The sequence below is a fragment of the Gopherus flavomarginatus genome, chromosome 22 (genome assembly GCF_025201925.1).
Source record: "Gopherus flavomarginatus isolate rGopFla2 chromosome 22, rGopFla2.mat.asm, whole genome shotgun sequence".
NCBI classification, from domain to species: Eukaryota; Metazoa; Chordata; order Testudines; family Testudinidae; genus Gopherus; species Gopherus flavomarginatus.
Window position 1 is genome coordinate 2368362 of NC_066638.1, and position 23346 is coordinate 2391707.

At 44.7% G+C, this 23346-nt stretch overlaps 1 protein-coding gene across 3 annotated transcripts in view; it reads left to right on the forward strand.

The window, feature by feature from the left end:
- Positions 1-14814, forward strand: part of GRIK3 (glutamate ionotropic receptor kainate type subunit 3) — a 224901-nt gene extending 210087 nt beyond the window's left edge. For all 3 annotated transcript variants that reach the window (XM_050932089.1, XM_050932091.1, XM_050932090.1), the window contains 3 exons: positions 7793-8015; positions 8258-8508; positions 9605-14814. In XM_050932089.1, the coding sequence (XP_050788046.1) occupies positions 7793-8015; positions 8258-8508; positions 9605-9799 (669 nt within the window). In that variant the 3' untranslated portion in view covers positions 9800-14814. The remainder of the gene's footprint in view (positions 1-7792; positions 8016-8257; positions 8509-9604) is intronic.
- The last annotated feature ends 8532 nt before the right edge of the window (positions 14815-23346 follow it).

The following is a 23346-nucleotide window of genomic DNA, read 5'->3' on the forward strand; positions in this document are numbered from 1 at the left end:
ATGGTGGAAATGTGGCTGCTTTTCTGATCTGGTTAGCAAGCTAACAGTAGCGAGATATATATCTTTCCCCAATCCCTTTACACCTTCCTATCTTTTCAGTTCAGCTGGAAATATATGGACCAAAACATGACAAAATACTTCACATCTTAGAAGCCAGGTTGTGCCTGGAATACTGTAAGACGCTGAATGGGTGCAATATAATAGCATTTAGATTAGCCAGTCAGCAGTTTAATAGCCAAGACTCATTAAAGGGAGCTAATGCTCTGCATTTTAACAAGAAGAAAGAGCAGAGCATTTCCCTGCAGATTCACAGCCTGCTGTTGGCTATGACAATGATGACCAGAAGTTACACTTTCCAAAGCCCATGCTTAGTTTGACAGGCAGCAGATGTGCCTTCATAAGGAAATAGGATTTTTTTTTCAGTACAAACATTGCATAGAATTTCAAACTCCAGCCACTCGGTGTCAGTCTGCTTTTTGCAGCAGAGTCTGCGTACGCAGGCTCCTCTTCAGCATGAACAGCCTTGTCGTGTTACCTTCATAGGCAATAAAAGCTTAGAAGACCCATTAGGAGGAGGTTCACTTTCACTGTTGCATTTTAAATACTCTTTGTAATGAGAGTTCTATGTGGAAATAAAAGTAAGTGTGTGCGTGTGTGTGTGTGTGCGTGTGTGTGTGTGTACAGTGTCTTTATAGCTTCTTAGCCGTCTTCATCCCATCCATTCTTTCGTTCCTATCATGCATCTGGCAGAATCTGTTTATGTTCCACCACATATTTTATTTTTCTGTGTTACAATTGGAAAGAGATGAATTCTCAGGTCTGTTTCCCCCGACATGGGCTTTATTTGCTGGAGCAGCCAAAATGCTCCTGTGGGATGCTATGTGTTTGTTGTTCCTGGAAAGAGAAATGTGGTTCAGTTTCCTTAGCTGTCATCCAGACACTCCCACTCCAAACTCTGGCCCAGACCCTCAGCTGGGGTAATTCATCAGCCCCCGCCATGAGTTCAGTGCAGCTGAGCCTGTGTACACCAGCTGGGGATCTGCCCCAGTGTTTGCAAAGACACTTGCTCTTGGTTCTAGTCATTGGGGATGATGCTCTGGCAGTCGTTCTCGAGTCACAGGGTCCTACGTAATAAAGTTCCTGGGCAACTGGAGTCCAAGTGTATGCAGGTTGTGTGATACAGATCATCTTCTGGACAAACACAGAAGTGCAGCCTCTGATGTCTATAAACCAGACATCGCATCCTGCTCACTGCAGGAAAAGCCCCATGATTGGTTGATGGGAGATTCCCCCCTGAGATTATCACCCCTCCCCTTCTCCGTGACTAGCTCTAAAAATTCCACTCAGCCTGGGAATCTGTATTCCCAGCTCCTCTGCTGCCCGGTTTGCTGCGGCTAGCGTTGTCCTTTGCTAACTGCATTATGAAGACACAATATGTCACTTTGGTTTGCAACATCTCTAGCCTGTAGGAAAGTCACAGAGAATTGCTGATGAGGGCCAGGACAGGAACATCTGCTGCTACAAGGAGCGCACAATCAAGGTGCTGTCACTTGTGGAGAAAATGGAAGCAGAAAGAAAAGGAAGGCAAAAGCCACCTCCTGCCAGCTCATGTCCCTATCTGGGGGGACATCGGCCCAGACTTTGAAAGGTTTTTAGGTGTTGCTGCATTCACCATCGTAACACCTAATAGAATGAAGAGCCTAAATCTTATATCTCCAAAAGGGATTTAGGCACTTCAGTCAACGCTGCGTACAGCAATGCCTAAATAGCTTGAAAAATGTGGGTCACAGCTTTTGTAGGACTTGATTAAAAGCCCACTGGAAACACTGGAACAATGTCCCGTTGACTCAGGTCAGTAATGCTGCCATCAGTCAGTCCCAACCGGGCCTTGCTCTTTTGCCAACTCACTTCATTGGTGGGTTTCATCACTGTGGAAAGAGCTTATGGGAAGCCATTTACTGCCAGGGAATTCAGGTCAGATAGACTGGAAGATGAGGGTTCCAGGAAGAAATCAATTAATTTAGGAGCTGTATCTGGTTTCCATTGTAAAAAATACCAGAAATACTGTGTTATGTGTTAAGAAGGATGCTATCTCTCTCGGAACAAAAATTCTGGTTTTAATGTGCCTTTTGCAGCATTCATATATATTTTCTTGTACAGAAATGTTAAATTCTCAAGATTAAGTATCTTCAGTTGGTGAAAATCAATTTGTTTCTTTATATGGCCTGGAATTGAAAAGCATAAGCCTGAAAGTTACTTTCTTGCCAATTTCACTGATAAAAAAGCATATATGTCTGGCACCTTTATTTTGGCTCCTCTATGCTGTTCCATTAATTTATTTGGTGACTGGCCTTGAAACACTGGTTATTACAGGTAACTCCTGAGCTGTGACTATAAAGAACAGGGTCAGCGTTGTTTGCAATGTTCACAGCATTTGCTACATTCAGTGTGCTTCTCGTTCAGCTTCTTTGTAAATACATTTGGTTCAGAATGCAAGGTAGGGTGAAACTGAGAAACAGCCACATCCGTTCACCCCACTGGTGTAAATCGATGTAGCTGCACTGATTTAAGTAGAGCTACATTTGGTGTGGTCTGGCCAATGTGTTTGTTTACCTAGAGATACCATAGGCTATCCCTGCCTTTCTAGTCAGGCATTTCTGACAATCCAGCATTCTCTGGCAGTTCACAGCCAGAAGATAGTCGTTTGATATCAGCTCTTACTACTCCAAAGCAACTGAGCAGTTTCTTTTCACTGACCTTCTGCAGCAGGTCTGATCTGGGGGGCTGGGGCTACACCACATGTCAGAAATCATTATTCCCACCTGCCCAGATGGTACATGTTACCAGTGGGACTGAATATCCAGGTAGCAGATGGACATCACTTCAGATTGACTCTGTATTTAGACACTTCCTTTAATTTGAACAAAACACCTTATTAAAATTAAATGGCAATTCATTAGTAAGACTATGTTACTAACATCCAACCACTGTGTTACAAACGGCCATTTAGCATAGTTGATGAATCCCAGTAATTTTTTTTTATAATAATCATTTAGCCTTTAAATCAATAGGTGACAAATATCCGGTTACCTCTGAGGCAGGCACAGTTAACTGCTTTCTTTACTGACTGTCAGTTTCATACCAGGCAATTATTGTGCGTGTCCAAGAACTCTTTGATTATGAAGAATACACTCTCTGAGGTGCTATAACAATTTAAGTGGGAATTAATTTGCTTCTAATCACAATCTAATCCTAACTGGAACACGTTTCTTTGAAGTGTGAATGGAGACTTTTCAATCACAGGGAGGAAAGATTAAGAGCATGAGCCTATGAAAGTTTTTCACTGGACCTTTAAAATTCCTCCAGCCTTGCAGGAGGACGGAGCACTGTCTTCACAGGATCTCAGTGCTTTTCAGGAGAAGGCCGAGATTGCACATGTCCCTATCTGCAAGGATGCTAGCTGCCTCTGGCAACTGCAGACCAGTGGAGGGGCAGTGGATCCCACTTGCAGTTTGCAGTAACGTTTTACAGTCCAGTGCCCTTATTTTTTCCCTCTTACATTGGCCCATACCTGTGATTGGACAGGTCCAAGCAAGTAACTAGCTATTTAGAGATGGCCAGATTTGTTTTTTCCTTTTATTTAGAAAAAAAGATAATACTGTACAAGGTAGCAGTACCTTATATTAAACTCTGCCTTGTTTTCACCAGCATTTTACCTCCTTTTGGTTACCTGGTGTTAGTGAACACGAGTAAGAACACACCTTTTACCCTAGTGAAGAGGCGGCCAATGTGACAAGTGGCATTTTGGCCGTGACACATTGTGAGGTCCCTAAAAGCATGGATTGGAGGAGAGCAGAAGAGGCAGAAGGAGCTTGTGTTCATGAATTTCAAGCTATAGCTCTGTTTGGGAGATCCTATTGCCACATTTGCTCTCTTAAGTGGCTCAGCAAGTGTGGCTGGGTCTTTAATTCTGTTGGTGCGTTAGGCATGCATGAGTGACTGTAAGTAGCTGTGGCAGAGTGAAGTGCACTCATCAAAGTGTGATCTAAGGAGAAGGGAGTGCTTGCTATTGACCCAAGTTCACACTTCACGATGCAGAGTGAAGAGCCGGGAGACACACTGCTGCTCTAGCACACATTCCCCCCTGCAAAAATGAGATCATGTGATGGGCCTGGGGGAGGAGGGGTCACCAAGGTGGCGGGGAAATGGGCTGCCCTGGCATTTCAAACTACTCTTGGGTTTTTTCATTCAGTCAAATGGTGTGATTTGAGGAGGAGAGAGGAGAAAAGTGGCTTTTCTGTAGAAGAGAGGCTTGTCGCATGTAATTTAAGTTTCCTGAAGAGCTACACTGCCTCATGCAAGTCCTATTAGTGTCCCTAAATGCAGCCAATTGATTTTTTGCCAGTTTACTTCACTCTGTGCTTTAAACTGGGACAGCATTGATGTTGTTAAAGAGTGCCGTGTCAGCAGTAAATGCAGAGACAGAGAAAGGGAATGCTCGTGAACTCAGATCTCTGATGTGAACTTTGTAAGTGTTAAACAAGTTGTTGTTGGGGAGGAAAGTCTGTTATTCACGTCACTTATGCATTTTAATGTACAGATATTTAATAGTCTTTGGTGGCCTAAATTTCCTGCTGCTTTTTTGAGGTCCAATAGTTGCCCCAAATCTACTTCAAGGCCTGGGTCCGATCCTCAGCTGGTGTAAAGTGCCATACCACCACTGAATCCTGTGGTGAGAGATAGTAGTTGAGGATCTGGCCCATTGGAATAGGATTGCTGAAAGGAGCTTTTGCTGGAGAGACGTGTGGGTTAGGGTGTGAGCCTGGGCATAGGAGACAGGTGTTCAGTTCCCCCTCTGCCATGGAATCCCCGTGTCATTTAGACTTTCTCTGCCTCGACTCCCTCAGGGCAGCCATGTCCCTTCCTCTCAAGGTGCTGGGCAGATGAGCACATCGATGACTGTGAAGTGCTCAGTTGCCCATAAAGGTACCTAAGATAAGTGGAACTTGGCTCTGGGGCACATGAATCCTCTTAAAACAGTGGGTTGGTTAATCTTCGTTTCATGGCTGGGTACTCAGTGCAAGGAATAAATTGCAGCCACCAGTGTGTATTTAAAAAGCAGCCATTTCTTCCGTGAATGATGAGACCTCACTCAGGGATGTCCGAGTTCACCCATTTGTATGCTTAGTGGAGGCACTAATTAACCCAATGCATCAAACAGCCACCTTGCCAAATGCTGTAGCAAAAGAAATAGAAATATATGACATGGCAAAGCCACAGGGGCAGGCCCTTCACTTCAGAACACATTGCACAGCCACCACTGCCTTCCCTTCTGTGTGTCTCTTCCTGAGACTCACGTCTTCTGCCTTGCCTAGGCATCAGGGGCTGGTCTAAGAAATGAGAGAATTTAGATTACATGTATAGTGAGAGAATGCTCAGGTACCGCGAGCACAACTTTTTCTCCTCAGTCCCAGAGTCCTGGGCCTTCTCGTGTGTCATGCAACAAGGAGCCCGAGCACAAAAAAGCCAGATCTGGCTTAAACAGTATTGTGGACTTGTTTCATGCGCTGTCTGCTTGACAAATTTATATTCCTGTCACATCCAGCGTGAGGACAGAATCTTTTGACACTCTCCATCCCCACCCTCTCCAACACATGGTAAATTTCATCAGAGACAGACCGAGCCTGTGATGTGTTCTCCAAATCCGCTCCTTCTTGCTCGGCTGATGGTATCTGCCTGGATGATGCATGCTGCTATCTTGTGCAAACATATGGGAAGGGAGATTGAGGAGAGAGATTCTCCAACTATTTGTCATGGAAAAAATAAATGACAAAACTGAACGAGCACTGCTCCCTTACATGCCTCTTCAAAAGAGATCTCACTTTGGAGAGCTTGGGAGATTCCTCTCGTCCCTTCTAGGGTGACTGAATGTCCCTATTTTATAGGGACAGTCCTGATTTTTGGGTCTTTTTCTTATATAGCCTCCTATTACCCTCCACTCCCTGTCCCCATTTTTTACATTTGCTGTCTGGTCACCCTAATCCCTTCCATTATTAAAAGAACTATGGTTCTTGGTGATCCATTCCCCAAGGGGGAATAATTTCCCTTAGCCCAGAGGTGTAGGAAATAGATCTGTAATGCACATGCAAAGAGACAAGTGTTACATGCCAAGACTCTAGTTTGTTTGGTAGAAACCTGGTTCAGCTTGTATTTCTGAGTCCCTTGGGGCCCCATCAGACTAAATTCAACCCTGAAACCTGACCCAGACCCTCCTTCTCCAGTGGCACTCATCACAGTACACTTCCTGCAATAGTGCTGAAGTGAAGGGCCTGCCCCTGTGGCTTTTTCATGTCATATATTTCTATTTCTTTTGCTAAAGCATTTGGCAAGGTGGCTGTTTGATACGTTGGGTTAATTAGCGCTTCCACTAAGCATACAAATGGGTGAACTCGGACATCTCTAAGTGAGATCTCATCATTCATGGAAGAAGTGGCCACCTTTTAAATACACACTTGTGGCTGCAATTTAGTCCTTGCACCGAGTACCTGGGCATGAAATGAAGATTAACCAACCAATGGTTTTAAGAGGACTTGTATGTGCATCTGTTTCTGTGGGACCTTCCTAAACCAATGCATAAGCTTAACTAATTTTTGTTACAGAATGTGTAAAAGGCACTTCAAAAGGCAATCTTAAGTCAGTTGGGATCATGTTATAAAGAAAACAAAACTACTTCTTTCCATCCTAACAGATTTTTGAATGAGCAAATGAAGACAAAAGTTCACATCATATGCCAGTCCAGAAAATGTGTAGTCCCCATTCCAGTGGAATGTCTGCCAACAGTTAAAAAAAAAGTCCCCATTTCTTAGCTATAGCAAAATATAGTAGATGCTTCTCTAATGTCTCTCTGCATCTGTTTATGTAAAAATGTAAAGCCTGTTTGACAGTTAAACATATCTCAGAAGGGACACAGATTGCCTGTGGTGCTTGAAAGTTGGAGAGAGTGAAATATATTCTCTAAAACACTCTCTCTCCTCTGTCATTGGGTAGAAAGGGATAAGCAGAATTCAGGTTATTATTCTTCAGAATAATTTAACAGACATATTGGGAGTCTATCATAATAGCAACTTCTGCAAGGCATCAAAGCAAGGTGTGATTGTGCATTGTTGAAATGGACAAATATATTTTTATACTTAGGTTGGAAGCTCTTTGGGGCAAGGATGCTGTATTTGTTGTGTGTTTGGTGCAGCACCTGACACAACAGGGTCCTGGTCTGTGACTGGGGCTCCCAGGTGCTACCTCTATATAAATGGGAAATAATGCGAGGGAGTTCCTGTACTGTTAGTGTTGGTCAGGATACTGATACTTAGGAAAAGGGAAAACTACTTAGCTCCTCTGTGCCTCACTTTAAGTATTAGGTAAAAGAGGCATTGGAGGCACTCGGGGGGCTAACAGTTGTTAATAACATTTTTCATCTGAGGATCTCCAGTTATTGTGCAGTCATTAATTAAGTCCAAAGCATCATTGTTGTTAGTAACAGTTGTGATTACATCTGGTGTGTCAGACAGCCTCAGAGTTACTCTGGTTTTCCTTTAACGAGAAGGATGCCAACATTAACCAATGGACTTTCCCAAAGCCGCCACTGATGTTCTTGTACATTTTGGTTCTCTCCTATGGCTTTAACTTTATTGGTATCCTTGTCACAATTTGGAAGCTTCCAGACACTGTTTAGCAGCAAAGGAATAAAAGGCTAATTTATTTCTGTTGGGGGGATGGCTTGTTATTGTTGTTCCAGAAGTCCAAAATTTCCACCTTCGAAAAGATGTGGGCTTTCATGAGCAGCAAGCCATCAGCACTTGTTAAAAATAACGAGGAAGGAATCCAGCGAGCCCTCACTGCAGAATACGCCCTCCTAATGGAGTCCACCACTATTGAATATATCACACAAAGGAACTGCAACCTGACCCAGATTGGAGGGCTGATTGACTCCAAAGGCTATGGGATTGGAACTCCCATGGGTAAGTGACAGTGGTGCAGTTTGTGTACACGGCCTGGAGAGGGGCTGCTTAGCATAAACACAACAGCTGGCGTTGAGCTAATCACTCCCAGCAATGTATTTCTGAATAAAACACCCAGGAGTATCTGCCGGGTGAACGGGGATGCACAGCCCTGCTTACAGAGACACGCTGCCTGCACTTGGTGGCTTTTGTCCTCCTTCCCCGCTGCGTGTGTAATGGCAGCCGTTCTCGCTCCCCCGCAGGTTCACCGTACCGAGATAAGATCACCATTGCTATCCTCCAGCTCCAAGAGGAAGACAAGCTGCACATAATGAAAGAGAAATGGTGGCGAGGGAATGGCTGCCCGGAGGAGGAGGGCAAAGAGGCCAGCGCTCTGGGGATACAGAACATTGGTGGGATTTTCATTGTCCTAGCAGCAGGTTTGGTGCTGTCAGTCTTCGTCGCGATGATCGAGTTCATCTACAAGCTGCGCAAAACAGCAGAGCGTGAACAGGTATGGGCATCATCGGTCTCCCAGCCCCTGCCTTACAGGCTTTGAGCCTGGCTCAGGTCCCTCAGTTGGCCTCTTGCAGGAGTCTGGGAGTTGTGCTCTGGGCGCACACAGCTCGGATTGCTGGAAGGCTGGTAGCATTGCCCCCTGCTGCATGCCCTGGCAGTGTCAGAGCCCTGAGCTCTGCTCAGCCTCATCCGCTGGGGAAAAGTCCTGGCAGCCCAAAGCAGGGATAAAATGAAGATGCCATAGGGTGGGACTCACAGCTCCTCTTCCCATACTGTATAGCTTGGATGCCCTAACCAAATCCCCCATCTGGAAGGCCGTTGCCTCCAGGGAGGGGATGACGGACTGTACCTGCCTTGGGCTAGGTATGGCCTGATGCTGAAGAAGGTGGACAGAAAACAGGGGGGAAAGAGAAGGCCAGTGACTTGCAGGGAGCAGCCCTGTAGCCAATGTAATATGCATCTCCCAGGGAAACATGACACCCGGTCACCAAAATGGGCTCCGTGAGCAGTAAAGGAGCCACTAAATGTTGTTCTGCCATGCTATGGCAATTGTCTTGGCGAAACCAGGGAACTGGCATAGTATTCCATGCACTATTCCTCATTTATTAACCCTTTATACACTATTTATAAATGGAATCTTAGCAGAAAGTGTGGTCAGGCCCACCTCTCATGGTTGGCTTATGCCCTTGATGGAAGAGGGTTTATGCCCCTCAGACCCTTTTACCTTGTGCTGCATATACAGCGATGTTCCACATAACTTCTACAACCAGAGACTGAAATAAGTTGGCATAAGCAAAACCGAGTAAACCAGCCAGCCCAGGTCAGGCTGCAGCAGTCCTATGACACTCAGGATGCCACAGCATTCTGACTCCCAGAGAATGCCCTTGCACTTACTACAGTAACCTCAGCTTTTTCTTTAGCCAGCCTCAATAGACTGAAGGGGAAATCTCACCTATGTGCATAGGGGCCCACAAATGGCCTCCACAGCCCTGTGCAGAGTGGTACATAGGACGCATGCTGGCCCTCTGCACAGCAGTTCTCGGAACACCTTCCTGGGAGTAACAAAACCGTTTGCCTCCACTCTTCCCCAGCGCTCCTTCTGCAGCGCCGTGGCCGACGAGATCCGGCTGTCGCTCACCTGCCAGCGGAGGGTCAAACACAAAGCCCAGCCACCCATCATGGTGAAGACAGACGCTGTGATCAACATGCACACGTTCAACGACAGACGGCTACCAGGGAAGGACAGCATGACGTGCAGTACTGGGCTGACGCCCGTGTTTCCATAGGGAACCGGGGTTGGGGCGGAGGGAGGGACATGCTGGAGATGGGATCGGATGCTCTCTCCATTAGCGAGGAAGGAATAAAAATTCTGGTTTGGTTCAGTTTCAAGAACAAGGCCTTTAACACAACTCCATCAGTTGCTGGAACAGGAACGAGAACTTCAAAGCATGGACTGTAACCTGGTTTTATTTTTTTAAAAAGGCTTAGCTCCTATAGGCCTCGTGGAGTCCAAACACACGACACATCCAGGAGTCTGATGTTTACATATTGAACACACATGGAGGCAAGCGAGAATCAAGTCGGACTGACCTTCAGTGGATAACGAGGAGCCCCCCGAAACCCCAGGCTTCCTTTAGCATGGCAATAAAAAAGAAACATTTTGGGAGTACAGTATGGATGTGGAGTGAATGACAGTCCATGTGAGCATCTATTCCGAACTGACGTACACAGCACATTTAGGATAGAACAACCGGGAAGGGGAACACATATAAATAAATAAAATGATTGTCAAAGCTGCTGCCTTCTCTCGAAGCAGTCCACCATGACCTTTTACCTCAATGCTGTGCTGGCTGCTTGTCGCTGAGAGCAGGAAGTCCACGTGTGCGTTTGATGCAAAAAGGCATATGGAAATACATCAGAGTCAGACAGCTGGCTAAGAAGGGGCAAGTGATCTTTAATGGACTCCCAGACACAGGGCATAGGATTAGGGTAGTGCACCAGAAACTGCTGCCATCTGAAAACACAAAACAAAATCCTCCTGTGCCAATTTCCCCTGCAATGCCAGGGTGAGATTGTGATCTTCGGGTCACCAGCTCCTTCACAGCCTGTGGGAAGGTCACATTCCCCTTAGAAAAATCTATAGACTTCAGCATTAACACGAAGGGAAAGTGAGGGAGCTGTTTCTGGGAAGCTAATGGGTAAGTCTACATTGCAATGTAAGCCCAGGATTAACAGAATTCAAGTTTGTTAACCTAGGGCTTGAGTGTCTACATTCATTTGTAACCCCAGGTTAGGAATTGTTGAACCTGGGGTCTCAACCTGGGGCTCCAGCATCTACACAGCATTAAGTGGGATCGAGTCCAACCACCCATATCCCAGACCTCCTAGCGGCCTCCAAAAATGCAGCCACTCTAGCCATTTGTTCATAGTACAGTTTGGGAAAACTCAATTGTCCAGAGGACAAAGAAAGTTGCCCTATGGAATTGTGGGATATTTCTGGCAGACTCCCAGAGCACAAGTCCAGTGGGGCTGCGTCTACATTGCAGAGCAATAGGGCTTGGACCCTGGGTCCCGGCTTGACTTAGGCTTGGACCATCCACCTCCATGGGGTCCTTGGACCCTGGGTCCAAGTCCTTGGTTAGTGCGATTTGTGTGTAGACCGAAAAGGGGTTAGGCTTGAAGCCTGAGTTCAAACCCTGGGCTTACATTGCAGTGTAGACACATCAAATGTTACTAACTCCAGCAAGTTTGATGGCGGTGAATTATGTCTGCGTTGGTTTCATATTCCTGACGGGCAGGGAGAGCCGGGTTGTTTGTCTGGTTTAAAATTAATGTTTAATTTGGGGGAGGCGTTGTGGGGCATCCCAGACTTGCAAAGAAGATCTTGGTCCGAATAGGCAGGACCAGTCTTGGATCAAACAGCACCCTGAATGAGCCAGAATGTGGCAGTCACTGTTGCTCTCTCAGTGCACTCACTGTCCTACCACACAACTGCATTGCCATTTTACGTCACCAAAAACACACCAAACAAACAAGAAACTCCATTTAAAACATTCTCCATGAATGGTGCTTGGATTTTCAGCCACACCCCAGGTTGCTTGTCCCACAAGGCTGGTCCTGCAGATGCATTCAGTCAGAATTACCAAAGACATGTGAGCTGATTTAGAGGTAATCTTTGAGTAGGGTTTGTTTTGTTGTTGTTGGGTTTTTTTTGCATTCTGCCCCCTGAGAGCATCACACAACAGCGTTCAACGTGACATTTCACTGGCTCATTTCCTTCCTGGCCCTTTGCAGAAGCAGTGATAGGCTGCAACATGCAGAGATGCTTTTCTAAAACGTTGTGGAGAATGTGCTGAAAAAATGAGTTCAGGGATTTAACGCTGCCCGATTATGGGGAGGATTTAGTGTGGAGGAAAACGATACTTAGTTTCCTCTTTTAATGCAAAATCACTAGAGATCTGCCATAGGGACTCACTGCACCTTCCATTCTCTCCCATCAGAACAGAGGCTAATCCTCAAGGCTGATGTTCCCTCCCACATACAGGGCCAACACGAAGCTTATACACCACTTAAGTCCTACTTTGAGGGCTTTAGCGGGGCTTTAAGTAATGCCTTGTGCTTGGTCTCTTCACAGGGTAAATCTCACCCTACATAGTGTGAATTTAGGAAGGTTTTATGGCTACAGCAGGAGTCAGCTGCTAAACTAATCCAATTTTTCATGTTCTTATTTAGAAACATTTTTAGAGACTTCACCTGACCCCAAAGGAACAAATCCGTTTGCAGTTTTGCCCATCCTCTTTCTTTTCTTTGTTCAGTTTTAGTTTTTAGGATGGTGGAGTTTGGGTTGAATCAGCACATTTGCTCCAGGGAGAACTGTGGCTGCTTTTCACAGAGAGCGTACTTTGGTTTGGTTTCTTCCCACAGTGAAAAAAGGCAATGTTTTACCCTGAAATAAAATGGTAGCTTTTCTTTCATATGACCCTGATAAAAAAAAATAGCCATTTGGGAGAGAATTTGCCACTATTCTCTCATTTTCTTTTCATAGACGCCATGACAAGTTAGAGGTGGAACTTGCCAACTCTCCGTGGGTGTCAAACTCCTCTGAGTTTGGTGACCAAGGGTGAAATTTCACCCTAGTGCAGTGGGCCACGCCCCACTTAAATCCCTCTTCGGCCCTTAAACCAGGCAGAATGGGATGGAAGTGGGATGTAAGTGGAGCCTAGGCTTTGTGCCAGCCTCCTTCAGAGGGGGAAACACCATCCCGAGAGCAATAGGCACCAATCTGATTGCTGACTCACAGAAAGCAACTCCCTTTAATTGTGACAAGGAGGTGACTTAGCCATTTTTCCCCCTGCCACCTCCTACCCTCATATCTGTCTCCATCCCCCGCCTCACTCAAGCTGAATTTAGACCTCTTTTGTTTGACTTCCAAAACACTGGCTGACTTCAAATTCAGTGTTGGGTCCAAAGAGGTTTGATCCCAACAGCAACATCATCTCTGTCACTAAAACAACAATAAGTGAAGAAATGTACCAAGAGCAGAAAGTGGGGTGGAAAAAGTACCTCCCTCTCCCAAAATTAATTATTTTCCTTCTCCATCTCTTTGCACATCTGGCAGCATTTCAGACAGGCAGTTTTTACACTTTCTTCTGGGCTTTCCAAGCTCTTAGAAATAGATTTCACAATCATGGGGAAGTTGAAAGCAAAGCCAAAACCCTGCTGGACTTTAAAAAAAAAAAGTGCCCTCTCTCTCTCTCTCTCTCTTTAAATGCTCCAACAGGGTGAGCAGTAACAAGACTGTACAAAATAGTATCCATTTCACTCCTCAGAAGATTATTTTAAAGCATAAAATTTAACCAACACCATTTGCTTGGCACATAGAATGTGACGAGTGAGTTTCTGTCACTGTTGCCCCAAATTTATAAGAGACCACGTGGAATTACCAGTGCTTGCAACCAGCAAGAAAAATCCCTGCAGATTAACCTTTTCTCTTCTATCTCCACAATTACAGTAAATTGGCCATGAAAGAATAGCCCATTTCATGCTTCTCAGTGTTTAAAATCCTGAGTATTAAGCCTTTCTCCATATTCAGCAGCAAGCAACTGTTCTGTAGGGCTGAAAGTCCTGCTGGAATGTAGAGGAAATAGCTAGAAGCCGGATACATGTGGGCACACAGGTTAGTGACAGAATGGACAGCAGACCCACAAGGAGTCCTAAAGGTGCTGGTGTGTGTACCCAGCAGGGGCCGAGGGGGCATACGGACCCAGTGGTGTAACTAGCAAAGGGCTGATGTGGAATGCACAGAGGGGGTGTGGGTGGCTGAAAGCCAGGAGGAGGGCACTCACGATAGAAGAGTGACTCTGTAACCGTTGAAAGGTGGGGGTGACATCTCTCATGTAATTCACAGCACGAGCAGCAGCAGTTCAGACCTCACCTCCTCCTGGGTTGTTCCCCGCCTCTAACGCAGATTCTCCTGGGCCTTTACTGAAATGCCAAATAGGTTTCCTCACAGTGGAGGTCTTCCATACCCACCCACATCGATGCAATCAGCTTCTCACTGCAACTACCATCCCATAAGCTCTGATCTCATTCATATATAGAGAGAGTCAGACATGCGCACCTGCCTAAAAGTATATATTGTTAAAAGTATATGATACACATACAAAGGTTTTTAAATACTATCTGTATATATTAGCAGAATGCCATCATATTTTTCTAATGCCATCTGGCAATGATCTACAAAATCCACAGTAAGAGTGGACAGGTTAGACGTCTCTGTGCCTCCTGTCATTCCACCCTTCTTACCCACCCTAACACAAAGGGATCTCGGGTAGGGCTGGAGGCAGTTTGTGGAGTCTGGATGGTGACCTCTCTTTTCCCAGGTGGCCGTACAAACCCATTCAGTTTAGCAGCTTGCAATTTCAAGCTCCTCTGAATGTCCTGGCTGCACCTCATTGTTACTGATTAATCCCATTCCCTTCGTTGAGCTACAGATATTGGTCCAGATTCCCAGCCAGCGTAAGCCAGCTTCACTCCCTTGACTTCAAGGAACAACACCAATTTACACCAGCTGAGGATCTGGCCCATTGCCTTTATTTGTGGTAGGGATGGGGGGGTCCCCTCGGTTAGATTGGTTCATTTCAACCAAAATGTAGGGATGGGGCCTTACAATTTCTGATCTCTGTTATACTGGTATAAATCTGACTAAAGTTGCTTTTGAGGTATGCTGCCTTTGACTGATATACCTGAGATCAGAATCTATCCCCTTGCCTTCACTAATTCTTGGGGTGCATCAGGCCTTTGGACTAGGGTGCATCAGGCCTGGTGAACTAGGAGCTAAACAGACATTTGAAAGGAAACATTGAGATGGGTAGAAAATTTAATACAAACTAAAAATCCTTTGCAAATCATTTTGTCACACAGCACATACATTTGTCTGAAATACATGTCACAAAGTAATTAACTTCCATTGCATATAAATCAATCACACAAATTTGGGGTGGGGGGGAGATATGGGAAAAAAACGTTGATAGAAAATGCTGCTGTTTCAGTTCACTGTCACTCTTACAGAAATCAACCTCTCCTTTTTAGTCTCTTGTAAGACCAATGAAGTAACACAAGGATGGGTTGATTTGGGGTTTGTTCATGGTCAAAAATCTTCCAAACTCACTATGGTAAAAGTTGCGTCATTTTTTAATTTTTCTTTTGGGGGGCTAATTTCTAGTGTAAATTTCCAGCACCCAACACTCAGCCTACATAGACACCAATGGAGTGAATATGCAAAGGGGGGCAGGAATATGTTTCAAGATCGCTGTTGGGGGGGTTGGGTCAGAAATGTTACTGTATGTTTCCATGGTAGAGGTTTCTGCCAGGTCTGGGCTCCAGTATTTCTCCCTATAGCAGCCATCAGTGCAGTTCTGGCAGCTGAATTCCAGCACTGGAAGTCATTATGCAGCATTCGTGATCTCACAAAGTTGAGCCATGTGCTATGTGCCAACCTGCTGTGAGAGACCAGGTCGAAACATACTCAACACATTGTTTGGTTTAATCACAGCTCCCTTGCTCTGGAAAGTTATGACTGGGCCTTGCAAGTTAAAGCCAGTCTGCCTGGATGACATGGATTTCTGAGCATTGTTGTAGAATGCCCTTTGCTGTCTATAATTTTCTTTGACATGTTTCTCAAAAAAACTGGTCTCTGTGACATTCAGGGGATTTTCCTTTGTGGACATGCAGAATTTCTATGAATATAGTTTTTTGTAAACATTTTGTAACAATTTTGGTTTCATAGTAACTGTGTTACTTGCTGATCATTCTAGGCTGATGTAAATAAAATTTCCAGGAAAAAAAAGAAAAAAAATTCTGATTATTTTCCTTTTTAAGACACTGTGATATATCAAAGTGCACAGTTTGCTGTATGAGGTAATATGGTTTTAAATTTTAAATAAAAAATAATTTCTAGGAAAAAAAAATTTTTGTGCCTGTTTGTTTGTATTAAAGATGCCTCTTTAGCCTTGCTGGAATCTGTGTCTTAAAAGCAACTCTGTTGTTTAATGGCTTCTCTAATCTATACCCCATCTATACAAATAGTTCTCCCTCCTCTCTTCTCAGTTAAAAACCCTGTTAAACCCCCAGTTAAAAACCCTGTAACAAACAAACAAACAAACAAACAAACAAAAACAAAATCCACCCCAAGCAGAGTTTTTCCCCTAAAGGGTAAAAGCCACAGCATGAGAAGACACGCTTGGCAACTTCTGCAGTTCAGTGTTTCCATCAATAAGGAGAGTTGTCATTTGGTGCCAGCTGGGAAACCACCCAGGTCTTATCCACTAATGCACAGGCCATGTGTCGGCAGCTTGGGGGTGCACAGTTGAGCTGGTCAATTTTTTTGGACCAAAAATGGCTTTTTTACCCTGAAATGAAAATTTCAGTGACACATTTTCATTTCAGCCATATTTTTCTGATTTTTTTCAATGAAAACCCCCAAATCAACACTTTTCTTTCTCCTCTTACTCTCCGTTTTCCAGTAGGAAAAGAAGGCGATTGCGAGAGGGGAAACTGAAAACAGATGGGTTTTTTTCTGCAGTTTTTGTTTCGTTAATAATCAGGAAAAACAATCAGCAAAAAGTTTCCTCAAAAGAGGAACATTTTGTATTTCTTTGGAAGTTCTTCATAGACAATATTTAGTGTTTTCCAACTGGCTGTGCTGAGCTGCACTTTTACATCAGTATTTGTTTAGCACGGAGCACTGTGCTTTGGACTCCAGAAGAAACAGAAGCAGCTATGGTCCCTGCCATAAAAAGCTTGAACTCAGCCCAGGGACGTTCCTTATGATTCTTCTTCAAGTTATCAAAGGGGTTTGGGCTCTGATGAAAAGCCTGGAGAACTGGACATCTAGGCCTGATTCCAAAACCCACTGAAACCAATGGAAAAACTCCCACATTTGCCCTATGTTTGCTGAGACATGAACTGGTGATGGGACACACCTGGACTAACCCCCGCTCCTTAGAGAAAGTGCTATGCAGGGTAGATAATAAAGTCCTGATGCTTCAAAAGGAACTGCTGTAAACATTTGCTCCCTGTATTACACAGCACTCAGGCTGAAGCTGTGCTTTTCATGGTGAACAGATGCTAGATTCACCAAGTCTAGGAAAGGCACACAGATTCCCCGTGGGCTCAAAGTCTTAGAAAACCTCTGTTTACATCTTTCCCTCTTTGATATGAATCTAATGGCAATTAAAAATCTTATTAGCTTGATAAAGACTTAAAGGACTCAAAAGGCCAATGTTTATTAGTATGAATGCTATAGTTCTGCTTTATTATATTAAGCCAGGGAGCTTAGATTTCGGCAATTAAGGGGGAAAATTCTACTCTCATATCTGTACATTGCATCTCAGTTCTGACATTTTGAGTGAAATGTGCCACAGGAAACCTACAAGTGTAGGCTGAGGAGAATATTGGAGGCAAGATTACTATCACTTCCATTAACCCCTAGAGGCTCCAACTGAGATCTGAGCCCCATTATATGATGCACTTCAGAAACACAGAGTGGGAGACAGTCCCTGCCCCAAAGAACCTACAGTCTAACTAGACAAGAAAAACAAAAGGGTAGGCAAAAAAATTATCCCAATTTACAGGTGGGTAAACTGAGGCACAGAGCAAGTCAGTCATTTATGCAAAGTTAGTTGGGGCATAAATGCAGCAAAGTCAGCAGTGGAATCCAGACCTCCTGAGGCCCCGTGCAGTGCTTTACCTATAAGGCCAATCTTCTCTCCTATTAAGGTCAGGCCCCAAGGGTCTCAAATTGCTCACATAAAAAGAATGGCTGCATTTGAAAAGATATGCCACTATCTTGAGAAGTTCTCTGTGGAGACGTTTCTCAAAGGAAGACTCTCCTCTGTCATGAGTAGAGGCCTGACAGTAGGCACAGGGTCAAATTTTCAAAACTATGTAAGTGACTTGGGAGCCTAAGTCCCATTTTCAAATGTTACTTAGGTTCTTAGGAGCTCGAGGCTCATTGACAGACAATGGGACTTGCCCAAGCACATTCTAGGTCACTATTGAAAATGGGATTTAGGCTAGGTTGTTTACACACCTTTGAAAATGTTACCCAGAGTGGTTTTCTCTGGAGCATAAGTTCAACAATTTACACACACATACAGGGTTTTTTTATGCATATGCATTAACCACCCCGCCCCCCGCCCCCACATACAAGGCCTTCATTTATTGTACGCTGGAAATGCACAAACAATTCCTTTCCATATTAATTATTTTTAAGGGGCACCCTCATAAATTTCTCTCATTTCCATTCTCTACCAGCACCTGGAAAACGGCATCCTTGAAATTTGTGCCCAGAAGAGTGTGTCAGAGGATGGCAGAGATTCACTTTAATGTTCTGAACTCTGATCAATACGCAGAGAATATGTCAAAAAGGGAGAAAGCAGCAGATGTTTTTGCAAGGCTCCTGCTACATAACCTAGCACGAGAACGTTGTGTACGATAGCAAAATCCACTTGCACATGGTGTAGGTTGCATCAGGGAAGAGGCTGGTTCTCTTTACAAGTCAGGCTAGGCCAGGCAGACCTTGCCTGAGCCAGCAACACAAACTTACATCTGCATTAATAATATGAAAAATTGTCAATCGTTAGTCGGAGGAGGCCTGTAACAAGGGAGAGCAATTAACCTTATCATTCAATGAATCACCTTTCACTGACCATGAACCTGCCACCTCAAAACTGCCAGTCATGGCAGGCATAAATAATTACTCTGACAATAGATTTCACTCTCAAAAAGGGAAAATTCATTACCTTTCAGTGTCAATTAGTCCCAGGGCGTGAGAGAGGAGGAACAAAGGAACCACAGGGGAGTGGGGTAAAGCTGCCCATCTATCTTCTCATTTCCCTCTCTTCAACCAGGAAGCTTTGGAAATTCCTTCAGATGATCAGGGAAAGCAATATTTTGTAATGCCTATTTATTTATTTAAACAAAGTCTCATTTTCAAAGGTAGCATCCGGGTGTTTGTCTCTAGGTGTGGGAGGGTATTTTCCTCATGCTGAATCTGGGAAAATCTGATCCCACCTCACATCTCCGCCTGCACCACCTGTTCTGCCCCTGCTCAGCATGTGCCATTATACCTGGGCAGGGCAAAAGGACAGCTGGATTTTCAGTCATTCTCTGCTGTCATGTTACATTTTGCCCTGTTCTTTCTTGCTTTTAAACCCTCTTCAGTTATGAAGGATTTGACCAACTGTGCCTGGTTTTCTGGAAGACAGTCAAAACCTAGGGGGTAGGGTCAAAAACATGGTTCATATAGGAATAGCATGTGAGGCAAGGCAGCAAGAGGTGGTTTATTACATTTAAATACAGATCGCAATAGATACAGTGCAGCTATCTGTAAATATGCATAACAATTAAAGTATCTTTGTACTTGTACAATCCCTTGCATTTGAGGACCTACAAGGTAGTTTAATATTGTTGGGCTAAATTCATTCCTACTGTGAATTCACTGACAATATTACACCAGGAGTTACTTTGGCCCATGGAGCATCTTACTTCAGTTTTAAAGATGAGGAAATTCAGGCCAAGTGACTTGACCAGGCCACATGGTCAGTCGGTGGCAGAACTACAGGATCCCAGGCCTTTGCGTTAAGCACTAGATAGCCTCCTTTCCTGTCGTGTTACTTGGAAGGTTTTCATATCAAACTGACCAAGACCTGACTTGTCTGCAAGAGGACGGTAAATGAAAAGGGGAGGAACAATCAGTGGACTTCTTACGGAAAAAGGAGCAAAAAGGATGAATTTTCCTTTTAGTTACAGGGAATTACCCATGTGAGCACAGACTTGGGCCCAAAATGTCCAATGACTCAAAATTGTTAAGACCTAAACTTCAGGAAGCAGAATTTTGTTGACCTGGACAAACCAGTTTGCATGAAATTAGAACAGAGCTGCACCTTTGCTAGCAACTCAACCTGAATCCAAATCTGCTTGTGACATTTGTGAAAGTTTGGTGACATTTCCTTTTAACAAATTCCCCATCAGCTTTGGCATTGGATATTTTCAGCCAGAAGCTGAAATATCAGACTTCTCAGGAGGCCAAACTTGTATATTTAAACACCTGTTTGTAACCAGATAGTGCTGGGAGTCCAGCTACAAAAACAGTTCTAGCGACTGTCCCAGGTAGGTTTCTAGAACCCAGCAGATGGCAACACCCCAAGATTTTTGGATTCTTCTCAATGCAGAAAGCACCTGAAATAGCTAAGACATAAACTTCTGGAATTTATTCCCTGGGCCCCTCCCGCAGTACAGCAGCATAAAGTATTTCTAGCTTTATAGTTAACTTCCCATTAACTCCTTGGCTAACCTGAATGCCTGTCGCTAGTCCAAGTCCCTCTCAGTCTGTCATTCCTTCCTTCGACCCCACAAGGCCTCATCTATACAAGCAGGCCGCACTGGCAGAATTTTCTTTACATTGGTGGGCACAGCCATCTCCCATCAGCTGTTCCTTGAACTCCCATCCATAGAGGGGATGTCTGGACTCTGACATTAAGACTACGTTAATAAGTAAAAACCAGGGTGGCTACTCTTTTCACAAACTGTTCTTTCATGTGGGACAACAATTCTGGGCAGTCTGGGCCTGTTTTTCATAGCTCTCCGAGAACCTTGATGTACAGCCACTTCCTCTGCCCTGGAAGCAGCAACCTCTGAAATCTAGGATTCTCCAGCCAGAATGTCACAAATTCAACATTGGGTCAAATTTGATCCTTTTCACTTCCCAGAGAAATTGTCTTTCAGTTTTGTGAGAGCCAGCCAGGAACCTGGAGGCCAGACAAGGCTCATTATTCAATGCCAACCTGACATCCAGCACCCCACAAGGTAAGATCAACAGCTTCATTTAATAATAATTTACTATTGAATGTTTCCCCTTCTTGGAGTTCTTCCCTGCCCAGTACAGGCTGCACACAAACAGGCTTTCCCAGGACCCAATATTCAATAATAGGAATGTCTCAGGTTGAGGCTCCCTGTGCACACCAGTTCATTCACTACTTAAATCATGCCGTCTCTGGATGGAAGGTGGGACCACAGGCCAACAGCTGGGACACAGCAGAGCAGAAGCTCTGTGTCCTGTGGGAACTCTTTGGAGCGCTACATACCACTCCAGAACCACAGAAGGGCGAAATGGCTCACTGGATGTGTGTTCGGGCTGCTTTTCTGGCCAGTTGCTCTTCGGATGCATTGTCATCATTGTTGAAATTGTCCCCTATGCAGAGCACTTGCACGAGGCTCTCTGATGATGAGTCCTTGGATTTACATGGTGCATTGTCCTTGCTCTGGCTCTCTGCCCAGGCGAGAATTTCATCCTTTCAATGTATACTCAGGGGGCCTCCAACTGTTTGAAAACTCAGTGTCTAGCCAGACAGGACAGGAGCTCAGTTATTCACCTCTCCTCTGGAAGCTTTAACACCATCAACTTCCTGAAGCACACATGGACCCAGGGCCAAAATCAGCCTGCTGGCAGTGGAAGGTGGGTTTCTAGAGCTGGGACACAGGCCCCCATGCTGCTCTCCCTCTCTGTAGGTCATCTCCTAGGTCGCAATACGTTCTCTGACCCTAGCAGGGACAGGGAAGGCAGAAGGGACCTACGCCCAGGTCCTGCTTCCAAAACACATGCCATGCTGTTCAAAGGCAAAGCGAATGAAAGCCAGTTTTGATGAATAGGCTAGGGGTGGGGAAGGCAGCGAGATTCCATTCCCCATTCGTGAGAGGCTCAGCCTCAGCACCAGGGGGAGATTTATGGGGTGTGAAGACAAATTTGAATTTCACATCAGGCCCAGGACTGCACTGCCATTGCAGGGATCTGCCACATCGGGCTGCTCCAGGGAAGCAATCTCGCTAATGAAACATGAACGGAAGAAAATGGCTCTATCCCCGTTCCTCACAGCCCCAGGAGGGTCCATTCTTGCACCAGCTGTTTACAGCATGAATCATTCATTAATATTACATAAACAGGAAGCAGTGGGTGGGATCTGACACCAGTATCTGCACGGGGAGGAGAGAAGGGGGGGGACTATGAAGACATGCTTAGATACCAGTGACCAGAGGGGTGTTGGCACTTCTCCTTGTGTCCAGCCACTGACTAGCATTAAGAGAAGTTAAAAACACATTAAATATGTTCTTAATGTTACTATTGGCCATATGAGCAATGCTATGGCTGCCCCGGGGATGTTCATGGGAGAGGGGTGGTCTGTCTGACACCAATGGGACTGGAGGTGGGTCCACAAGATAAGACGTGTTCCAGACTATTAAAAAGTTTGGGCCTGATGTATCTGAGGTGTTGTGCACCTGTAGCTCCCATTGGAGGTGTTAGTGTTTGTGCTCTCTGAAAGCCAGGCCTTTACATGCGTAGCTGTCTGCAGGGGATTTTATATACAGCAGCCAATGTTTGAATATCACTTAGGATAAAAGGTGTCAATGGGGCCATTTAGCAGTCTCTGGAAATAAGGTGAAGCAAGATGTTAGTAAACAAGAATTCCTTTGGCAGCACTTGAGTAACATATGTGCTCCGTGCATAATGTGCCTTGAAATAGCTTTGGTTGGTTAGCAAAGTGACTTTGGGATACAACTCACATTGCACAGCAGCAGCCGAGAAGTCCTGCCCGAGAAGAAAAGCAAGGCCAGCCTCGTGCTGACATGTCTGTGTGGGGAGTGAGGGGGAGCACTGTCCTCTGGGTATGAAGAGAGAGAAGGGATCCTTCCCAATGGAAGAGTCTTCTGTTTTCATTCTGACACCAACGGCTAATGAGCTAGTTCACATCAATGTTTAATAATAAAGAATAATGGTAAAAATGAACCTCAATAAAAATAATACTTTGTATCTACCCAATGTCTTTCACCTCAGGTCTCAAGGTGCTTAGCAAATAAGAGTTAATATTCATACTAGCCTTGTGAGGCAGACAAATATCCCTACCCTAATTTTACAGATGGGGACACTGAGATACTAAGAGGTTAAATGACTTGCTGAAGGGGAAATAGAAAATCAGTGGCAAAGGCTGGAGCAATCCTGATTTGCAGTCTCTTTGCTCTGTTCACTGACCTATACTGACTTCATCTCTTGCAGAGAACACAGAACGTTTTCCTTAGTTTCTACTTGGAATGAATGGGATTTTGCCAGCACAATAATTCTCTTAGGCTTTGTCTATCCTGGGGATTTGCCCTTTGACAGGGTGAATGCCATGCTAAAAGCAATATTTTTCCTCTATTCCAAAGACTGAAAGCACAGTATCAAAATAGGAACCAGACTTAATGGGAATCAGGCCTGGGATCTTGAGCAAACAGAGCT